General features: G+C 40.8%; 1 protein-coding gene across 4 annotated transcripts; it reads right to left on the bottom strand.

Annotated features, from left to right (window-relative positions):
* Window positions 1-199: 199 nt before the first annotated feature.
* inpp5b (inositol polyphosphate-5-phosphatase B) lies at window positions 200-20,177 on the bottom strand. 4 transcript variants are annotated; one of them, XM_071913150.2, is made up of 22 exons: window positions 20,090-20,177; window positions 19,894-19,923; window positions 19,675-19,785; window positions 17,833-17,891; window positions 14,510-14,583; window positions 13,246-13,326; window positions 12,412-12,582; window positions 10,260-10,361; window positions 9,841-9,955; window positions 8,437-8,553; window positions 7,633-7,820; window positions 7,152-7,263; window positions 6,943-7,052; window positions 5,940-6,075; window positions 5,359-5,469; window positions 4,940-5,105; window positions 4,130-4,365; window positions 2,426-2,533; window positions 1,776-1,860; window positions 1,405-1,532; window positions 1,178-1,289; window positions 200-743 (listed from the first exon to the last, which is right to left on the bottom strand). In XM_071913150.2, the coding sequence occupies exons 1-22, from the start codon at window positions 20,160-20,162 to the stop codon at window positions 634-636; spliced, it is 2,535 nt and encodes an 844-aa protein (XP_071769251.2). In that variant the 5' UTR covers window positions 20,163-20,177; the 3' UTR covers window positions 200-633. The 4 variants fall into 4 exon arrangements, with proteins under 4 accessions (XP_071769251.2, XP_071769250.2, XP_071769252.2 ...); XM_071913149.2 differs by lacking the exon at window positions 14,510-14,583 and having other exon boundaries at window positions 203-743; window positions 13,246-13,339; window positions 17,748-17,891; XM_071913151.2 differs by lacking the exons at window positions 14,510-14,583; window positions 19,675-19,785; window positions 19,894-19,923; window positions 20,090-20,177 and adding an exon at window positions 18,315-18,743 and having other exon boundaries at window positions 206-743; window positions 13,246-13,339; window positions 17,748-17,891.
* Between the last annotated feature and the right edge of the window lie 944 nt (window positions 20,178-21,121).

The raw sequence follows: 21,121 nt of genomic DNA, 5'->3' as shown, positions 1-21,121 counted from the left end.
TTTCTTCCCATCCCCTCCCTAGGATACCGTGTTACGTCACAGCCTCATAGCCACTCGTGGTGAATTGTGGGAAATTAAATATTCAAAACAGTTTTGGTGTGGTAATAGATTATTTGTTTCAGTTGTTATATGCAGTGTAGTTTATTCTCACACACACACACACACACACACACACACACGGGATTTACAGTGTTATTCAAATGAATTTCCTTTCCTTGCTATTTGATAGTCACTTGCATAAACATGAATAAAATATAATTAAAAAAATAATAATGAAGCACAACTTATGTTTTCAATACTTTTATATATAAAAGAACAATCAGCTGTTGAGACTTGAAACATCAAAATACAAATTTCTTTTTAAATAAATGATAATATACATACATTAAAAATGGTTAGCTCTCTACAGCTGCTCTGTGATATACAATAAAAGCTGTGCATCAACAGCTCACAAACATTGCTGTGAAACATACTGAAATCAGAGAAGACTTATCAGTTATACTAATTATACTATCTATACAAAGAGCCATCTAGGAATAGAGGAAATCATTACAATTTATTTCAAATACTGGGCTGTACACAGTTCTAGTGTTCACTATTCAGCATGAAGGACAAAAGGGGCGACTTCTCCCTCTAGGAGATGTCTTGGACCAGGAAGTGCTGAAAGAACTCCTGGGTCTTCCTCTTTTCTGCAAGATCCTGCTTTGCAGGTGACCTCAGAAGCAAGGCAGCAAAAATGGTGGCTATGCAGAAGGAAAAGACACAATTCAAAATGCATACTTCAATAAAAGGTTCCTTTTCTTTATCCCCAAGATTGTACTATCTTGATTAGACAAGTTATATTGGATGGGTTCATTTATTATAGAATCACTGTAAAACAGTAAGGGTGTTAGAATATATTTTTGGTGGATTATAAGGAATGTGACACATCCCCTAAATAATGAACCACAAATCAAGCCACAAAATGAATAGGAATTAAATACAATCAACAAAGGATTTAATACAATTACCTTTTTCAAGCACATAATTTAATTCTTATGCCACAAAATTTTCATAACGCATTGCTTCATTTATTAGTTTCTCTTCAGAGCCAACATGCTGACTTAAGCAGAACACAACAGCTAATAATAACAACAACACAGAAATAAAAGAAGTACAACTTTCCTCCTTTTCTTACCCAAAATGTTGACATCCAGTCGATTGCTTGCAGAATTTTTCAACAGCTCGCGGAGAAAGGCAGCTAAATAGTTGAACACATTTTTATGGCACTGAGGTAGCATGGAAATTACCTAAAGACAAAGACAATCTCAAAATCAATATCATATCAAAATCAGCTTTGAACTTTAACTTTTAAAACAGTGTGCAATAGATATTGTGTAGTGAGCTTGTGATTTTTTGTCTGACCTTCTCACACTGACTGGCATTGGAGCAGCATTGTAGGCACTGCTGGTAGAGGGAGTAGGGTACCACAGGCTCTGGGAGGGCATCGAGGAAGAGGAGCAGGGCCTCTGCCACTGAGTGGTTACTGCCAGCTACAGGTCAACACTGAGTCAAGGCCAAAATTCTTGAACAGAGTCTCTGTATTTCCAAAAGTAGGTACCACCTACAATCAAATATATGTCCCAAGAACCCTAGGCCTAAATAAGCAAGATGTCAATAGTTAACCATCCAATTAGACTAGACAGAAATATGTGATATGATTCTTAAAAAATATATGGCGATATATGTTTTCCCAGAATGTTGTGTATGATGGCAATTGTTGTTTTGAAGGATACGGAGAGAATCTGGCATGCCTGTGTCAAGGCAATCCCTTATTTCTGCAAATTCACTCCGCAGCCCTGGTTGCTGAAAAAGGTCTTCCTGCAAAAAGAAGAAAATAGATATTGAGGCTTTCAGTTATTTAAGAGCACATTAGAAAAAGCGAACCAGCTAAAGCGCCATTCAAGTTGACTTGGACTGACCAAAATGCCCTCAAACTTTGAGGTTTAGAGGAGTTGTATTGGAATTTAACTTAAAGTAAAAGCACAATATAGTGTTTATTTCCCCTTTTATTGGGACTTTTTTAAATTAACTTTAATTCCCTTCATCAAAACAACCCAGAGGCTCCATGAAGCTATTTGACTAGAGGGTAAAACTACAGTCATTCCAGTTTCTTGGTAGCTGCAAGAAACTAAGAGAGCTTTAAAACATCAAACCTTTCACTCTGCTAAGTTGCTGTGGTGTGCAGCAAACGTCTTATATTTGTCCTTGTAAGAAAGGCACACGCAGCTGGGAGGAAGCCAAGAGTTACACAATTCACTCTGAATTCTTTGAGGATATGAAACTGCAAACAAGAAAACTACCCAATACAAAGGAAAGGAGCATAGTGTTCTTTCATGTTATTACAGCATCAAAATATCAAGGCATCACCGTCGAATTTCCTGACCTGTTTGATGGCATTACGGAACAAGTGATCCACCATCATCCAGATTTCTTTAGGAATGTCTAGAGGCTTTTCAGTGACTGCTGCACTCTCATCTCCTGACATCTCAGTCTGTTGTTGAGAAGAAACAGAGCACAAAGCGACAATTCAGTCAAAATGGACTCAAAAGTGTAAAACTTTGAACAAACTGAGGACAATGTGAGCAGTGGCTATGTCAACATGACTTTACAGTGACAAACGCACAGAAACAAGATAAGGAAATACAACAAATATTAAATAGAATTTCTATGAAACCTCTCAAATATTGATCGAGTTTTGTAAGAAAAAAAATAAAAAACATGACCAGGCTTCCAGAGAGATATCCCATTTGAAAGGCAGAAGGCTGTTTTGCAATGCTAATAACCTCATGGACAGCCCCCCTGCTAGTATGTTCCAGGCAAAGGGTGATTTCTACAAGCTCCAGAAATGCAATACATCTATTCACATTGGGACGCTGCATCTACCACTTTCTCTGCAAAAATAAGAAAGCAGCCCTCAGCTTCGCTCAGCAGATTCTGGCCTGTATAAATATTAGAAAAGCTAAAAAAGGCAGAGAAGCTTTTTGCCCATCAGCACCTCTGATTTCAGTTAAGGTTCACAGTAGGTGGCATACATTTATATGTCATATTCATGTTCATTATGACTGGGCTGTCACTGTCACAGTCCCTAGTAGGGATGTAACGAAATATTTTTACTGTACGATTATTATCTCCAAAAATATAACTTGATGATATATCACGTTATTACCCGTTTTTTTCTAAATTTTATTTATGAGATGAGTGCGTGCATAAACGCACATTCTAAGAATTCCATGCAGTAAATTCACGATAGAGGACGAAATCTATCATGTTTTTTAAATACCTTATACACTGTTTATCATTTAACTGCTTAGTCCTTTCTTCCATTTTGCTTACTGTTTTTAAGTGCCATTATATAATAAGGTAATACCTATGCCTACATTTTCCCCTAAATATGTTGTTAGATTTTGTAAGTCTGACCTTTCTAGTGGTTAATTGACTGAAAAGCACGTGATAGCTGTACAAGATGTATAAGCCTCACGCATAATGCACAAATTATGTTATTTGTGATTTTAACAGGCATAACGTGCAACAAACTAGAAGACAGGAGTGAGCCCGAGAATGGAATACACTTTGAGCGACTCCAATGAAAAGGTCGGCTATTATTCTAAGTACATTAGAATACAAGTTTTCATACATTCACCTTGCAGATTATTACTATTATTATTATATGAATAAAATCTAATGGTCCGACACAGGCTATCATAGGAAAATAGGTGAATATGAGGCTATAGGCATACAGCTTGTGGTGCCACGTGAGAGAGGAAGACTGCATAGCGCAGATGTGCAGATGAAAACAATTACATTTGTGTAGGATAATGCAACAATTTAATTCATTAAATCATTTGGCTGTTTTTGGCCCCTTAGTATGATGCACTGCCCCAGGACATGTAATTCACTGGCTGACAATCAGAGTCTGCACGTTGACATTATCAGTTAGACTATCAGCTAACACATTAGATTCAAGTCACAGTCACACATGCTTTCACTTGCCACTCATCCTGACAGGATCTAGTCTTTACTGTGACCTACAAGGTATTTCAAGGCCACAGGAAGTCGTCCCTGCTCTGCACCTGGCAGCACTACTAACCAGTTCATGGATGGTCTCCTGGGGCATGTCCTGGATGGGTTCCCTTAACTGGCACAACGTATGGATGGAGGTGCCATAGCAGCTGGACAGGTAGTTTCCTGACACGGAGATGAAGTAGTCCTTGCCCCGCTCCAGGTGGAGCACCAGGATGTCCTCGATCTGCTGCTGGCCGGAGTTTAGCTCAGGTGCTGTCGAGCGGTTGACAAACACCTCCAGGTCAATGTCCACACGACCTCCTAGATGTTCAGAGAGATGGACGGTACAAGGTAAGGGGGTGGCTGAACTTTCATGGATCAGGAACTGATGCCCCCTGGTCAAGCAAGTGTTACATTGAGTACCAGGATCAATAAAAGCACTTTTGGAGGTAATACTGTTTCAGGAGTTGTAAAGCATCCCAACATCATTAATGTGTAACAACATTTTGTCTTGTAAGACAAACTCACAAAAACACATAAGGCATCAGCAAGACCCAGGAAGAAGGAAAGAAGCAGCGGTGAAATGCTTCCATACTCCACTTTTTCCTTCCTCTCATAAGTCTTGAGCTCACTCCATTATTTAAAAGCCTCTTCAGCAGGACAGAATTGAAATTGCCTCCCGACCATCAAACATTGTGATGGGAGTGACAGTGCTTCTGTCACTGGCTGTCATAAATCAAAATCAAAGCAATCTCTCACTCCAAGCTATGATGATCTCGCCTCATATGTCACGGTGCACATACCATTTTGTAAAACCCAAAGGTGGGGGGTTGGTGCTTCATTAAATTCATATCCACGGGCTCTGGATGTAACTGTGACTGTGGGTGCTACTCACCTTGAGCGATGAAGCCTTTGGGGGGGTTGGCAGTGAGCCAGGGCTTGCAGTAGGTGGGCTCATTTGGCTTCTGGATAAACTCAAACTGGCACGGGACCTGCCCATCGTTATGGAGGCTCAACGTCTCCGCCTGGTGCTGCATGAACTTCACATCCTTAAAGTGGAACTGGGGGAAGAGGGAGGATTCATATTGTAAGATGGACAGATTCCACTCCATTTCAGGCAAATGTATCCTTTCCCTACCTGCATTGGGCTTAGAGCCCAAGATCAATACACAGATCCAGCAGTAGTGCTTCACTCACTTAATTCATCATCAAGGGAACACGATGAGAAGGCGATTTATTGTATATAGTATATCAGGAGGGTTATTATAGATCCCATTACACTATAATTGGACCGAAAGGGATACGAGGCCTCACCTCTCGCTTGGACAAGGTTACGGATGGAATACACTCGTTCTCCATCTTGTCTATGGTGCGTACAATCTCTTCAAAAGTCTTCTTGTACACCTCATCATTCACTCTCTTGATCTGTAGGAGCAGACAGAGGTCAGAGCCGGAGAAACAGTGCAACGTAGAATGAATAATGTATGAGTACAACCCTTAAATGAAACCTTAGCTCATGGACACTTGAGCAGTTGAAATCAGCTGAATGCTCAACAAATGTGACCCTGAAAAGTTTAACAAAATGATGCATTTTTGCACTGGTAAAAAATGTCTTGCACTGTGAACTGCATTGGAATTTGAGTTCACTGAGATATATGATATGTCTTATCCAAAAGTCCAAAGTAATCTGTGAGAGGTTGGATGTGAGGGGAGCAGATGGACAGCCAGCAAGATGAATCTCAATGCACCTTTCATTGATTTATTGTCTCCTTACCTCCTTCTCAAAACTTGCTGGGTATGAGGTTCAAAAAGAGGACCACAGCACCTCCTTTTGTTCAAAGGAACAAAAGAAGAAAAATTCAAGGTCAAGCCAGATGGGAGGTCGGGTCTCTTACCCCAATCTCAAGCATGGAACTGACTGGCTTGTGGTCACTGGTCTTCAAGGCCATGTGACTCTGGTAATGCTGCTGCTTGACGTTCTTCCCTCTCCACAGGATCCGGTCGCACCATGCTGGCGCACGGCATTTTTCACTGAAAGTACAAGGAATAACAGAATGAAATTCTTTTCAATTCATTTTAGAAACTTACATCTTTTAGAACATGTTAAATATTAAAAAATATCATGCAAAAATGACACCTGTTTTTACAGTGCATTTGTGTATACTGTACGGAACTTAATAATAATAATGTGATGTGATGCTTTGATTGATCCTTGTAGGGAAATTCAGGGCTGTATTTACTAAGAGGCAAGCTAATTACTACCATAATTATGCAATTATGCATATGCAGCAAGCTGTTTTAACATTGCATACGGCAGAGAGCAGACTGTGATATCCACACTGTAGCTGAGCCAGAGGCCAGGAGATGAAGGGCTGCCACAAGTTTTGTCCATGTGGGTATGGCGTGACTCTTCTTGGTCCAAGGTTCCAGTTTTTATTTTAAAAAGCAGTGATAAAATAATATCAATATTACTATTAATAATAATATGCATGATTTGGTAACCTATAATTTATTTTAATCTCATCCTCTGAAATTAGTTGAGTTAATTCTCAAATTGAACATCCTCTCTCTTATTTGTCGTTGTCTCTGTTGTACCTTTGAACAAATAATACAGCCATGGCTTTCTCAGGGTGAGAACTTAGGATGTGCTTCCTCTGGACATCACATTTGGTCTGGTAAATCGACAGGAGTGATCCATTTCAATGATCTCCGCCATTTTTTAACCCTACAATTGCAAATGCGTAGCAAATACGGCCTTCAGTGTCTTGCTAAAGGGTTCTTCAACAGGGCGGATGCTTCCTGACATGGGGGACGAACCTGGGCCCTCCAGCTGAAGGATGATCTCCGCACTCACAATGCCACCTTGTCATTCGTAGACAGGCCTTTGTATGAGATTACCTTGTATCCCACTGGTCAGAACCGGTGTCATATTTGTAGGTGGGCTGGAAATCGATCTCTCCCTCCACAAAGCCAACAAACACGGCCTCCTCATCGATCTGCCTCTTAAGCTGAGGACCGCAAACAGCTGTTGGCATCACCGCTCATACACAACAGTGAGGAATATACTTAGTTAAACAGTAGAAAGAAGAGGCCAATATTGGGGTTACCTGGTCATAATTGTGCAAGGTTTCAAATTCCTTCTTTGTGATTAGATCCTTCACATCGTCAACCTCAAGGTCGCTGATCCTGTAGTTGAGGTCCCCAAGCCACAGGACCACACTGTCGGAGAGGAACAGGGGAAAAGAGGAAGAAGCATTGAGATAACATGAATTTGAAACACATGTAATTATAGCTCGACGGTGAATGAGAATATGCTGTGTCATATTCAGCCACTACATCAAACATTACATATTAATCCTAAACATTAATCCCAAACATACAAGAGTTTGACAAAAGAGTTTTTGTTATGATCAAAGCTTTGCATGAGAAATTCTTGGACAGGGGAATTAATTTGTGCCCTTGATGTGATGGCATAATGCCTGGGCAAATAAAGGATTCATAAGGAGTCATTCATAAGGATTTAGTGGTGAAACCGCTAAATCCTTATGAATGACATTTTAATTATTTGATAGATAAATGGTTTCGTACTTGTGCTTCATGATAGTGAGCGGGGGCTGAGTGGGGTCCAGGTGGCGAAACTGGAGACGGCCGCAAATGTCCTTATAGTCTTGGTTACGTCTCTCGTACTCTTCGATGTGGGCAGCTAGGTGGGAGTTGACCACGCAGATGTCGGAGTTGTGAAACTGAAAACGGATTGCCACGGCACCCTTGTTTCCCTGTGAATCAGCGAGTGATTCAAAGTGAGAGAGAGAGAGTGAGAAAGAGGGAAGGAGCAAGAAAGATGCATTGGTCAGTTGTTGAGAATCATGTGAGCCAGACGACTAAATGCTGCTGCAAAAAGAACTGGGACAAAAAAGAAAGTTGTTTTAGATAATACGCAGTTAGACATGCTCTTTTGCTGGTCAGTAATCCAATATTACACTTAGTCTTGTCATGCTGATGATGGTTCTTTGTGCAGAACATAAACCAGTCCCTCATTACCCCGGTGAAAGATGGAGCAACATTAAAAAAGCTCTCACTGGACACCAGCCAGCCATCTGCTCTACACTGCAGGGACTGCTAAGTAAGCAAGAGTGCGTATGAGACAACGATACGCTATTTTGCAACAGCCCATAAAGAATAAAGTCGGGGCTGCTGGGCATACTGCTTCATGGGTGAATAGAGCTCTAAAGAAAAGAGTCCAAAGGAGCAAACAGAGGAGGTTTGGAGGTACAACACTGAATTAGCTTGCAAGCTTGTTTACGGTTTTTCAGTGTCTTTTGTGGCTGGCATTTTTCTTTTCCTGTCTCTTTTTCATCCTGCTAAAATTTGACCTGTAGAATCCGTCCTCACCATTCTCCCCATGATGCCGGTGCCCACGCTCTCAGCCTCCACTTCAGAGATGAACTCGGCGTGTTCCTTCTTCACATAGAACAGCAGCATGATGCCCACCAGACGCACCAACTTCACCTGCAGCACAACATGGCTAGTTAGACACAGACCTAGTCACAGAGAGTAAAGTACCCACAGATTAACAAATCGTATGCAATTTGCTGCACATTTTTGATTCAATGTGCATTTTAGTTCCCTGAGTGCATGTATTTTGACTATGGGTGGCCACAGTGGGAATCAAGCGACCCTGAAAGATTTAGCCAAATGACGCAGGCACAAAAAAGTTTTACTGCACTTTTTGCACGTTATATCAACATCCTGACCAATTTCATCTACAACAAGCGCTGTTCTAAAAAATGAAATGTTTCAATATTGCTGATATGCCAAATATTTTCAGATTATTAATTGTGGAACCTAAATATTACAGTATACAACTAAATTGTGAAGAAAGATGGACACATCACAATGAGGACAGAGGATAAGCAGCAGTGACGTGTGAATCCCTCATGAAAGAGGCCTGCAACATGCATGTATTGCTAAAATGTGGCTGTAATACCACTACTACTACTACCACCACTACTATCACTACTACTAATAATAACTATATGCAAAGAAAATCAGGGTCTTTCCCTCTCAAAGGGAAGGTTTTCTCAAAAGACTCCTGATGGAAACATGAGCAGCAAGGAGCATCACAGAATATGATCCAATTTTGTGTGGAACCAAGCAAAACTTGTTTGATTAGCCTGCCTGTCAGCCTCACATGAAATAACATTCACATTTTAATGTAAAAACACTTTTTCAGCCTGCTGGGCTATACTATGTCAATTAGGGAGCAGCCAAGTGTGCTGTAGTGAGATGGTTGACAGGAGACTAAGAAACGACATGTCATTATACTGGCTCTGTGACTAGGAAGCATTTAAGCCTTCAGATGACAAAAAAAAATGACAAGAAAGAGGAACTCAGTTGACTTTAGTCAGCACTATGAGAGACGGGAAGCAGATGAAAGCGAAAGAGGGGAAGAAAGAGAGAAATGCCACAAAGAAACTTAAATACAGGGCCTGAGCTTACTAAGCTCTGCAGACTAGCGGGGCAACCTTATCTTTTCCGTAGCAATATGTTATGCGATGCTGTGATAGTGTTCTGAGGCATTTGTAGATAAAAGCTAAGTTGAAATCACTACTGCATGTCAAAAATAAGAGCCTTCTACAGACAGAATACAGTGAGCAAAATTATTCAAAACAAACTCATATGTCAAGTTCAAACATCTCTAAAACCTTGCACCGGACAGCACCATCAAGACCACGTAGTAGTAACAAATAAAAAAATTATGGCTGACAACAGGGTAAAAGAAGGAGATTTCCTTACTAAGGCATACTTGGCATCTGGATGCAGGCCCTCGGACACAGCCTTCATCCATTCATGCTCTTTGGGGGTGTCGTTGAAGAAGAAGGCCTCCTTGCTGAGGTCAAGCTCCTGGAAACTGTGGAGAAGGAAAGAAGATTATAACTTCTTTGAGTTTGATTGCTATGTCTGAGGTTCATCCCACTACTTTTGTGGTCTTCTTTAAACTTTTCCACTCCTCAACATCAATGGAGTTAACTGAAACGTAGGCGGGATTAGTGGATATCTGGCACGTAGCGCTGGAATGTGTGGGTGGGAACGTCCTCCTACTCAAAACAGGATCAATGGCCAAATACATCTGTGTGGGGTTTGAGCAGTATGTGTCTGTGTAACGAGATTAAGTGGAGAAACGCAAGGCTAGCAGCAGGGTGGATGTGACTTACCCCACGCAGTACATGTCAGGAGGGCTGGGAGTGCAGCTCAGCCAAGGACGGAGGCTTTCCTTTGGTGTTTGGCCATTCACATTGTAAGTGCCAAGGAAAAACCTAAAAGAGAAAGGGGAGAGATGAAGAGAGAGAGAGATGGTTTTGAGGGAAGACGTACAAAGTCAGGGAATTTGTTTGAACAAGGGTCGCCTAATATGAGTGTATCCTGCAAACTGTGAGGGTCTTTAGCAAACGTATGCCTTTTCTGTGATTCTTGCAAAGCCCCTCGGTCGCTGCTACTATACAGGCAGACTAAAACACCACAATGTGCTGAGAGTGGTGACCCGCTCTGTGGTGAGCTGATGCAGCAACAGCTCCTTCAGGCTCCGGCTCATCCTCCCTCCCCCCAGGGTGCAGCACAGAGCGCTTTAGGTTCTCTTTTGTGCTGACCACCAACAACTACCGACTACCGACAACACTTCCTGCCCCAACGGCCCTAGCCTCAGCTAACTAGGAGGGTGTTGAAGCAAGGCACCTGCACTACACTGTTTATACAAACAATCCTGGACTGCGTTTTTTGCTTTCCTAAGCTCTTGGATTAATCTACACATCAGCTTGGATATTCAGTACATTCCCTGCATACACTGTAATATGAGTCGATGTATATTTCTGAACACATATCCGTGTGTTTGCTAGCTGATAATGAAAACTGACAACAACAAAGTGCCCGTAAACAATGTCACTTTATCTGTATATGTGCTACGACTATCTGATGTTTTCTATGAGGTGAGTGACTGCTAATGCACATAAGTAAACCTGCACATCCTTCAAATAAGTCATCTACATGTGTAAATTGAATATACTGATAAGGTATTTGAATAGTTTTTACAATGCACATCTGAATTCCTGCACTTTCTGCACATTTGCATGGCCTTCTGTAAACCTGGTAATGCAAATACAATGCACATTTTGCAGATCCCATATATATGCAGGAAATTAATTTGTTTTTCATACTGTGGTTGCATATACCTTGATATTTAATTTTTCATTTATTTTCATACCGAATATAGTTCATCTTTTTGCATATTTTCATAATTTTTTTCATTCATTTCTTTGCGTCATACATGCTGTTATTCAAATATTTCATACTTTGTATTCTTATATATAGTCTAATAATTGTCAAATCCATTATTTGCTCCATTCTTATTTACATTCTTTTTTTCTTTGCTGTATCCTATTACAATGTCTTAGGGGGATCAGTCAAGTTTCATACTGCTTTATGGGGAAAATACTTTTATAAGGTTCAAACACTATTTATAAGGGTATGAACATGTACAGGTCCACCAGCAGGAGGCAGTGTGGTCTATAAATAAACTCCTGCCACATTAAGTGGGCTCTCAAATAATAACCTGCTTGGTTTTTTCCAAGTCATCTGATAGAAAAAAAAACAGCTCTTTAATATCTTCTAAGTGATAGGCTTTACGGGCATCAATTGAGATGAAGTGCTACAAACAACCGTCCACCACAAGGACTACATGCCTATAAAATGAAACTGCACATCAGTAAGACTTTGAGAGAAGTTTCATTCACACCTACCACTGACACGCTCCTTTCCGGAGCTATGTTCTTAACACTGGAAGTTCACACTTCTCTATACCTTGGTTAACACCTTGCTTAATTTAGCATAGAGCTAAGTACATAGAAATACAAACCCACACAAAAGTTGAATCATTTTTTTTTTTTTACATAACACTTCTAGAATCCAACCTGTGCTCACAGTCAATCTGTAGACTCACGTTGTTCCTACCCACACTGTCTTTCCAGCAAAGTTTTAGCAACTATTTTGGACTCGTAACTAGGCCAGCAGAGTACAGCTCAGCACAACTACGCAGTGTGAAACATCCTGACTGACCTCCTAAATTGAAAGCTTTAGAGCATTAATGTTCAATGTATATGCAATATACGTACAGTATACCCTGTCCATACTATGTCTTGCACTGTACCATTGCACTGCATATGAGATCCTTGTACCATGAGTCTCAGTACATACTATGAAACTCTGTAAGTTGTCGATGTGTCTGCACCAATGTGCCCAAGACAAATTCCTGCACAATTATTATAACTAAAGCAATTCTGAATCTGACTCCACAACCAGTTTAGAGTAACATACCTGAAGTACTCCAGGTAGGTGTATAGGTCCTCATTCTTCAGCAGCTCACACCTGATGAGGTTGTCACGCAGACCGAACTGTGGCATGGCCAGTATCTGAGCTTTGTTGGACAGGGTGTGGCTGGAGGAGCGCACCAGGTCATCCCGGCCCTCGCGACTCACTTTGCCCTGACTGCACACCAGAGAGAGAGAAGGGGACGAGGGGATGGGAGTGGAGACAGACCAAGATAGAAGCAGGATCACATTGTCAGGACTGTGTGACCTCGATGGCAAGTACTAACAGGATGATGACAGATTGCGTGTTTGCATGGGTTGTTTTGATTTTCCTATTCAAATATCAATGCACAGTTGTCAGTTCACACTCAGGTTGCTCTTTGCTCTGTTTGTATCGTATCATGCCTTCTAAAAACAGGAACATACTTATGTTGTAACAGAGAGATTACACACTGCTCCAGTGCCACAGACATCCTAATGTACATTAGGTCACCACAGCGGCGACAGGCACCCTGGCTATGCAGTGGAGCTCTATTTCCATGTCATCAATACGGGATGGGGCTGACGAGAGAGGGAGAAATCCAATATGGATGGCCCCTTCAGCCTTCCAGGAACATACTGCAATTATGCTCTATCTTAAAATGTAGGAGGCATTCATTCCAAGTGTGGCAGCAATAGCCTAAAGGTTAGAGAAGAATTGAATCAAATTAATTTGAACCCCAGACCTCAACGACTACCATCAGTTAGCCCCCTGCTGCTGTGGAGGTGCTCAGTAACCTGCTGCAGAACAATGTGGTTGTACTGGGCAGCTCCCAGGTGTGAATGATTTAAAAAGTCTCACCTCTCTGGGCTGGATTGTGCTCTGGACTTCTCTTCACTGTTAGAACTTTTCTCCTCCTCTACCGATCCCTTTTTGTCGGTCCTCGATGATTTCTCTGTTTGGAAGGAGCAGGAGAGAAAGAGGAAGAAGAGGAGAGTGTGTGTTTATTTATTTGAACAATGATAAAACCCAGAATTAATGGGCAACAACACCCATCAGAGTTGCCTCAAATTTGAGTATTTCATCACACATCACATCATGTTACGATGGACGATGGGTTATCTTAGAAATTTCCCTATGTAAGCTAATAATGACTGAGAATAAAAACAAACAATCAATCGTAAAAGTGTCAAGTCAGGACTCGGCTGTTGTGGTCAATCGACTGAGGCTGTCTGTTGCAGTTGGTTACAGTTATTGCATCCTAAGTAGTCAGAATTAATGGGCGAGTGTCACGTATGAGACAATATGGCCCCTGTCTCCTGCAGCTTGGCAGGGAACACTGTTGGCTCTTCTGAAAAGGGAGGCCAAGTTCTTTGGACAGGAAATTAAATTCTAAGAAGTTACGACAGGCTAGCTCATGGGTGCGTTTGATCAATGGCATTGTTTTATTACCCCAAGGATAAGATATATTCTACGAGGAAAGAAAATAGACCTACATGTTTGTGACCTCTGTCTCTATTTGGCCAGATGAAAGCCTATTTGTCTCTTAGGATGGGATCACGCTTAATCTGTAATGCATTTATGTTGCTGAAATCTATGTGCAGAATTCTACACAGGAACCCCATGGCTCAAAAGTATTGAAATAAAACTGATTAGATGTGGCTAATAATAACTTCATTTATGTAGCACTTCTCAAAACAAGGTTACAAAGTGCTTTACAGATAAGGAAGTAAAACAGAGATAATAATACAGTTTTAAGTCTGGATCTAGGGAACTCTGAAGTTCCCTGTGTTCTGGCTCATAAGGGGTCTAAAGGTTGTAACATGGGGCAAGACCTCGTTGAGCTTTAAAAACTTCTCAAAATCTTAAAATCAATTCTTAAATGTACAGGAAGTAAGTGCAGAGAATCTAAAATGGGGGCAATATGGTTCTGTCTCCTAGTCCTGGTTAAAAGTCTTCCTGCAACAACTCAACTCTCGCGAGACTTGGTTACACACAGACCGGATCAAGCGAAAGGTAAAGAAAAACGTTTCATTTCTCTGTAGGGTCCTTTCCATAATGTTGTCAGACACTTATAATAACAATCTGAAACTGTCAGTGGCAAAAACAAACACTTTTAGTGGACGTACATTGACGGTGCGATTTGCCCCGTCGGATTACATTGCAGCTCGTTTCGTGGCTGCCGGCGATGCGATCTCGCTCAATACTGGACCAATTTCAAAAATTGTTGTCCCCTTTAGTCACTTAGACACAAAAAGATGGGAAAATAGGGTCCAGGTTGAAAAATACCAAAGTTACCCTTTAAGTTCATACTGCTGCTTATTTCATTTTCTTAAAAAACAAACAAACATGTGTCCAGTCCTAGCCTAGCTTTGTCTAGCCAAATCAGCAGTCTAAAGAAATCCCCAAAAATCAAGTGGCATTAAGGACTGAATAGGCTAGGCAGAACCTCAGAAGGAACAATGACGTTTTAATGTAAAACCACTGCCACTCTTTCTTTCTAAACTCTGTGTGTGTGTGTGTGTGTGTGTGTGTGTGTGTGTGTGTGTGTGTGTGTGTGTGTGAGTGAGTGTATGTGTGTGTGTGTGTGTGTGTGTGTGTGTGTGTGTGTCAGAGCGAACAGGAAAAGGAAAGAGGACAGCCCTTTGTATGATACGAAAACTCCCAGCAAACTGTGAGATGCCTTTGGAAGGAGTGGGCTTAGGAACGCTACATATGAGAAGAAGCTGAAAATCTCCTTGTGCTCATGGTCACACCAAAGAAAAGCTTACATAATAACTGTAAAATTGACTGCTCTTGGCCAAATTACACTATGAAAAAAGAGATCATGAATATGAATTGGTTGGTAATAAAGTGATTAGGCTAGACCATCAGACCTGGGGCAAATCATATTTTTGCTATTCGTGCTAGTAACTTAGTATAGTAGGTTTTTAGTGTTTAATCTAACTTCCTTTGAGTATCAGATGGGTTGAATCTGATATAGAACATACAATGAGCGCCAGAAAGTATACAATCTCAGTAAAGTATTTTAAAGATAGAAAAGGAACGCTGCTTCGGCTTAGAGGGTGTATAAACTAGAGGTGCTCTTTGGAAAAATGCGGAAACTGCGGCAAAACAAGGATTAAAAAATATCCAAGAATCCAAGGTTAGGTTAACAATACACCAATGAGTTTATCTGTATAAACATGGTCTATAAGAATATACACATAGTCATTATGTACACCTGTGACGGTTCACTACTGTGCAGACATGCCACAATGCGTTGGCATGTTTTTAACATTGCAGAAAGTAATAGCCAAATAGATAGACTTTTTTTGCCCTACAATTAGTATACTTATGCAACACTATCTGAAACATCTTTATGTGGTAAAGTCCACATATCTGGTACTGCAAGAAGACTGAAAGCAGTAGCTGACCCAGGTCTGATATATTTCTAAGAAAGGGAATTTAATCTAACCTCTCAAGGGTCCTATGAGGGATAGTTCAGACAATACATGGCATGTTTTACATTCCTGCATATGGCTTTAGTATTCTTAACCAGCTAATAAGCTTAACTAAACATTCCACTTATAAGGGAGTAGTATGAAGACTGGCTAATTGAGTACAATTTCACACATTTATGTGTCCTGCTGCTTGATCTCAAGTCAGTGTCTGTCCAAATGTCCATGTGGTTGAAAGCTGTTGAAGTTGAAAGCTGTTCTGTCTTGTATTGCAGGTCTCTTCCGTATTTTAACACCTTAAATTAGTCATACCATCTTATTGCAAGTGCACAATGGCCCTCACTTCAAAGTTCAGCATTGCATAACTCCCTTCCATCATCCATAAGTAATACAATTTTGCTCAACTATAGGGACAATTTAATGTGAGGAAAACACTTTGATCATATTGGCACTGAATAACAGAAAGGATACTCTGACATGTGAAGGCAGACTTCAAGACAAGTGTGGAACCAAGCCTTTCCAGTGTAACCCTGTGGTGAAGCTAAGCAGCTTTGTCTCATTGGAAAGTGGTCGACAGAAAGTTTACAGATAACTGAAGCAAAGCTAACAAGCTAAGAGGCTTAGCCACAAGTGAATGTCCCCATCTGTAACAGAAACAACCCTTTGCAGGGCAGGAGCAGAGGAAACGGACACAAAAGCAAGCGACAGGATGACAACTCCATGTCATAACGCTATTACACCACCAACCACAACAGGTTTGTCATTTTCTATCACACTTAGCAGCGACCACCAACAACATCAATGAAAAACATTAACAACGACCACCAGTCTACCAACCGGCAACATTAGTTTACCAACTTAATAACGTTAGCTAGATAACGGCTTACTGAGACAAAAACATGTAACATTAACGATAGTAATACTAACGTTGCCAGAGATTAATACTAGCTATAATCATTATTTAGCCTAGCTAATAATGGCCTTCTAGCTAGCTATCTGGCTAAAGTTAGCTTCCTTGAGAGAATCGACCATATTAACGTTAATTTGCTAACATTAGGTAGGAGCCTAATTAGGGTCAGATTGCATATGACAGAGGGATGCAACCGCGTTTCGCTACTCCACGTCAAATTCAACAAATTCAGGAATGTTTTCTCATACCAGAGTCTCTGATCACCCTAGACATCTCCCTGCACCGCTCCCACGCATTCTGTGCAGAGCAATGTCCAATCTGCCGACCTGCTCAGGCTAGCTAGGAGGAGGAGTTTCCTCTTCTGCTGCCGCAGATAGGAGGCTGCCTGCCACAGAAATCTACCGTGCACCGAAATAAAGTGACATTATCTGTGTTCAACCCTGAACCCTGAATAGATCACCTAAATATGAATAAATAATAAGTTATAAGTAATAAATAAAATAATCATTTAAGGTTTTCAAATAAAAACAACTTGTGGAGTTTAAGACAAATCTACCACAGCCTTTTATTTACATAATTCTGGGGACATTTGACAAAAAAAAGGCCATCCATCACTGTAGAATTACTGTTTATTCAAGTTATTGTATGACGCTGCAGCTGCTGGTGTCCTTCCTCAAATGCCCATTTCCTAATCATTTGTGATTTTTTATGCCTATGTAGGTTGGGCCATTTGTAGTCAAGGGAAGTAGGCTAATTGCAAAACTGTGCCCGTTTTATGAGGCAACCGCCTGATATAGGTATTTATCAGTGTGAGGACATCTCTGCTGAGAAACAGTGTATGAGCAAAACACTGAAAAAATCAAAAAATAACATCAACATCACTGATCAGCTTAGATAAACATTGAGTAATGTCACCCACTGAATGAATGCTAGTAGACCGGTGATTGAGTAAACTTTCTTGGAAATGGAGAGGTTGATTGTGTGCTTCCACTAATAGAAATAAGATGACAAACCTGTTTTCCTGTGCTGGTTGAGTTTAGTGAGCGTTGCTCCGAGGGGGGCGAGGGCCTGTTTGACTGCTCCTTGGCCCCTGCTGACTTTGTGGTACTTCTTGACCCACTCAAACTTCGGCACCTGTGACGGAGACTTGCAAACATCTGAAGAAAGACAGAGAAAAACGAGAGAATTGGAAAACGTGAGGATGACCCAAACACTGCGTGAGAGTGAAGCTAGAACTCCAACTTTGGATTTTCTGCTGATTTGATTTCAGACAAAAGTGGAGAAACTGGAGGAACAGCAATGGTAAGGAGAAACAATTTTGAGATCAAGATAGTGATCAACAGGGGAAACAAGAATATCAAACACTAGACTTCACTGCTGTTACACAAATAGAGAGAGGCAGGTCATTTTCCAAAGCTTTGTATACAGCTGTTTCTTGCTCTTACCCACAGGTTTTGCCTGTATAACCTACTCTGCTCCTACAGTTTGTGAGACCACACTCTCTGCTTGACTGCTTTCAATGAAACCACAAGCTCAACACTTTACTCCACATTAAAGGAATCTCACTTTGATCTGCTTACCTTGACAGTTTTTCACATTCTTCCTAGTAACAACAGCATCTGCCAGGTCATTTAAACTTTCCATCACTGGTATCCCTCACCAGGTAAAAACAGCCCGTGTGGCTCCTCTCTTAGAGTACCACAAAAGTGTAACAAAAGCAACATATCAGTCTTCTTCCATCTTCATGTGAAATTTCCACCTTGTGAAGTAGTGAGTCAGTGCCAGAAGTGACGCATCCCCAACAAAGTAGACTGTGTGTCACTCTTTCATGTGGTCCGTGCCATTCAGATGAGCAACACACAGACAGAAAAAGTAAAAGCTTATTTAAGAAAAGTATTATTTAAGAGGCAGGTACAGATCCTTTTAACGTGTCCTTTTTTACAGATGCTTTACAAAGAAAGAGACAAACTATCATTCAAACTCCACCCCTTTTTCTTTTTCTTCTTCTTCCTCTCTCTCTCTCTCAAGCATGTGTCACATGCGCCTGTTGACTGACAGATGAACCGGTTCTGCAGTTTTAAATTTTGGTCTAACAACAGGGTGTTAAGGTTGTGTCTTTTTTTTTTTTTTTTGCAATTCACTTTCCAGTTTGCTAATGTCCAATTAAAAGTCAATAATAATTTGTGTATTTTATGGTAAAAGCTCTTCACCTCCTTCTACTGTCACATGCAAGGCCAGATGAAGACTTGCTAGGCAGGTTTCCTCCAGAGATAATAAGAGCAGGTTATTTGCATGCCTTCGCACGTCACCCAGTGTCTCAGACATGCTACTCATTTCCTGAAAAAGAAAATATCTGGTGCATCACATACTAAGATGAACAAAGAGTTAGTGTTATGCAACAGACAGCAATTTACACTCAGTATTTGTGTTGTTGTCTTGTTTCAACTGGTAAACAGCGTTCCCATATTTGCAAGAACATCAAGTTCAAGGACTTTTCAATGACTTTCAAGGTCTTGTTTGGTGAAAATCAAGGACTTGAAATTGACATGTTTTGGAGTAACAGAGACATAACATTGGTCAGAAGACATCAGAGAGGCCTAATTCTTTACTCATGATCTTCTCAAGGAATCATAGTGAAATCAATTCATTTTAAAACTGCTGCATATTGACTTCTGCTTGGCTGATGAAGACTGAGATACACGGTCGGTTTGACTACTTTTGACAAAATGTACTTATTGTAAGTCGCTTTGGACAAAAGCGAAATGTATATATTGATGAATTTTGCTGCTATATTTCAATTTTAAAAAAGTACTTTCAAGGCCATTTATTCATTTTCAAAAGGCCTTATTTTATTTCCCCACGGGAACCCTGGGTAAGATCAAATGACACATGATTAGAAGTACTGTAAACAGATCATAATAGGCCTGAGGCTCAACCTACCACTCCAGGCTCTGTTCACCTCACTGAGGAAGAGGCGCGAGTGGGAGCCAAAGGGAAGTCTGAGCTCCAGCTCCTCCTCCTGGAAGCTCACTCTCACTCTGGTGTCAGCACCTGGGGCGGCGAGGGAAACACAGGCAACATTTGATGTTCAAGTTTATGCAGTGGATCAACAATATAGAGTAGTGTCATTAAGTTGTAACGGAAATGAGGGCAACTCACCCACAACTGCAAGTTCATCTGGTGAGGAAACTAAGATTGCAGCATGAGACATGTATTAGGATGTGTGACTTAACAGGAATTATGTCATTATTTTTTAAAAAGCAATAATTATCTTGAGGGAAATTATTCCATGTCTTGACCACGTAATGATTCCCAGTTTATTTGAGCTGAGGTAAAATGTATTAAACCTGCTTACCTTCCACAACAGCAAAGTCAAGGCAGATGGGAATAATGTCTTCTAGTGACACATCATCAGCAGTAATGGCCATCCTTCTATGGTTGTAAATAAAAAGCCTACAAAAGATGAAACGTTGCACGATTGAAGTTTTAGTTAAAATCAATCATGCTGAATCAATAATGTTTTTACATCAGAAACTATACGGTATTGTATGTCTGCATCTAACAAGTCTATAACTGTTATGTTATAACTCACGCATGTTCTTTTGCGGACTCCACCAAACCCAGCAGTCTGCTTTCTGTGATACTGTCAGAAAGGACATCACATTGGACGGCATGTTTACAGTTTAGTTAAGGACGTTTTGCACACATGCATTCATAATATAAAGGCCCACAGTGGCATCTACACATGAATTGTGTAAGAACTATATTTGTAATATAATCGCCAAGAAAACATTCCTCTCATTAGGCCTACAACTAATCTTGGCTACACAAGTAAGAACAAGTAACCTATTAAAAATGAAGAGGAATGAGAAAGCTGCAGCTGGTGAAACAAAGTTGCCATCTTGTGGATGAAAGGTGTTATTGCCAAAGTTGGACCAAAGCCTATGACAGTCACACCCGACTAAACGTGCTGTAGTTACGAAAACGACGTCTTTATGTTTTGTCTAGGCTGATATAACAGCCTGAGTAAGGTAGGACTTTATTTAGACTCATTTAGAGAAACTTCTAGCAGGTGACAGCCACCTCAGCCTGCAGGCCTCAACCCAGACTCTGGGGTAAAAAGTGAGTCGGGTTAGTTAAACTTAGACTTTTTAGACCCGTTTAACTCTAGCAAAACAACATAAACAGATGCATGCAAGTCGCAAAGGATACTATGATGCAACTTTCTTCTTTGTCCAAAGTTTCTTGAATTGCGACGGACTGATCCATGGTGAGGACTGTAACAGTATCCTTCTTGTGTGCCAACTTCTGCCAAGTCTCTTTCGGACACACACTGCAGGAGAGCTGAAAGACCCCAAAGGCTTTTTTCAAACAGTTATTTCTCTAT

This window comes from Centroberyx gerrardi, chromosome 12, assembly GCF_048128805.1.
Source record: "Centroberyx gerrardi isolate f3 chromosome 12, fCenGer3.hap1.cur.20231027, whole genome shotgun sequence".
NCBI classification, from domain to species: domain Eukaryota; kingdom Metazoa; phylum Chordata; class Actinopteri; order Beryciformes; family Berycidae; genus Centroberyx; species Centroberyx gerrardi.
This window is presented reverse-complemented; position numbering and strand designations above follow the sequence as displayed.

Coding starts and splice junctions, on each gene's coding strand:
- inpp5b (XM_071913149.2), bottom strand. CDS start 20,162: ATGGCCATTACTGCTGATGATGTGTCACTAGAAGACATTATTCCCATC. Junction 6,076..6,942: donor TCTGACCAGTGGGATACAAG/GTAATCTCATAC, acceptor TTGTACTTTCAG/TGAAAAATGCCGTGCGCCAG. Junction 1,861..2,425: donor TCCGTAATGCCATCAAACAG/GTCAGGAAATTC, acceptor TTCTTTTTGCAG/GAAGACCTTTTTCAGCAACC.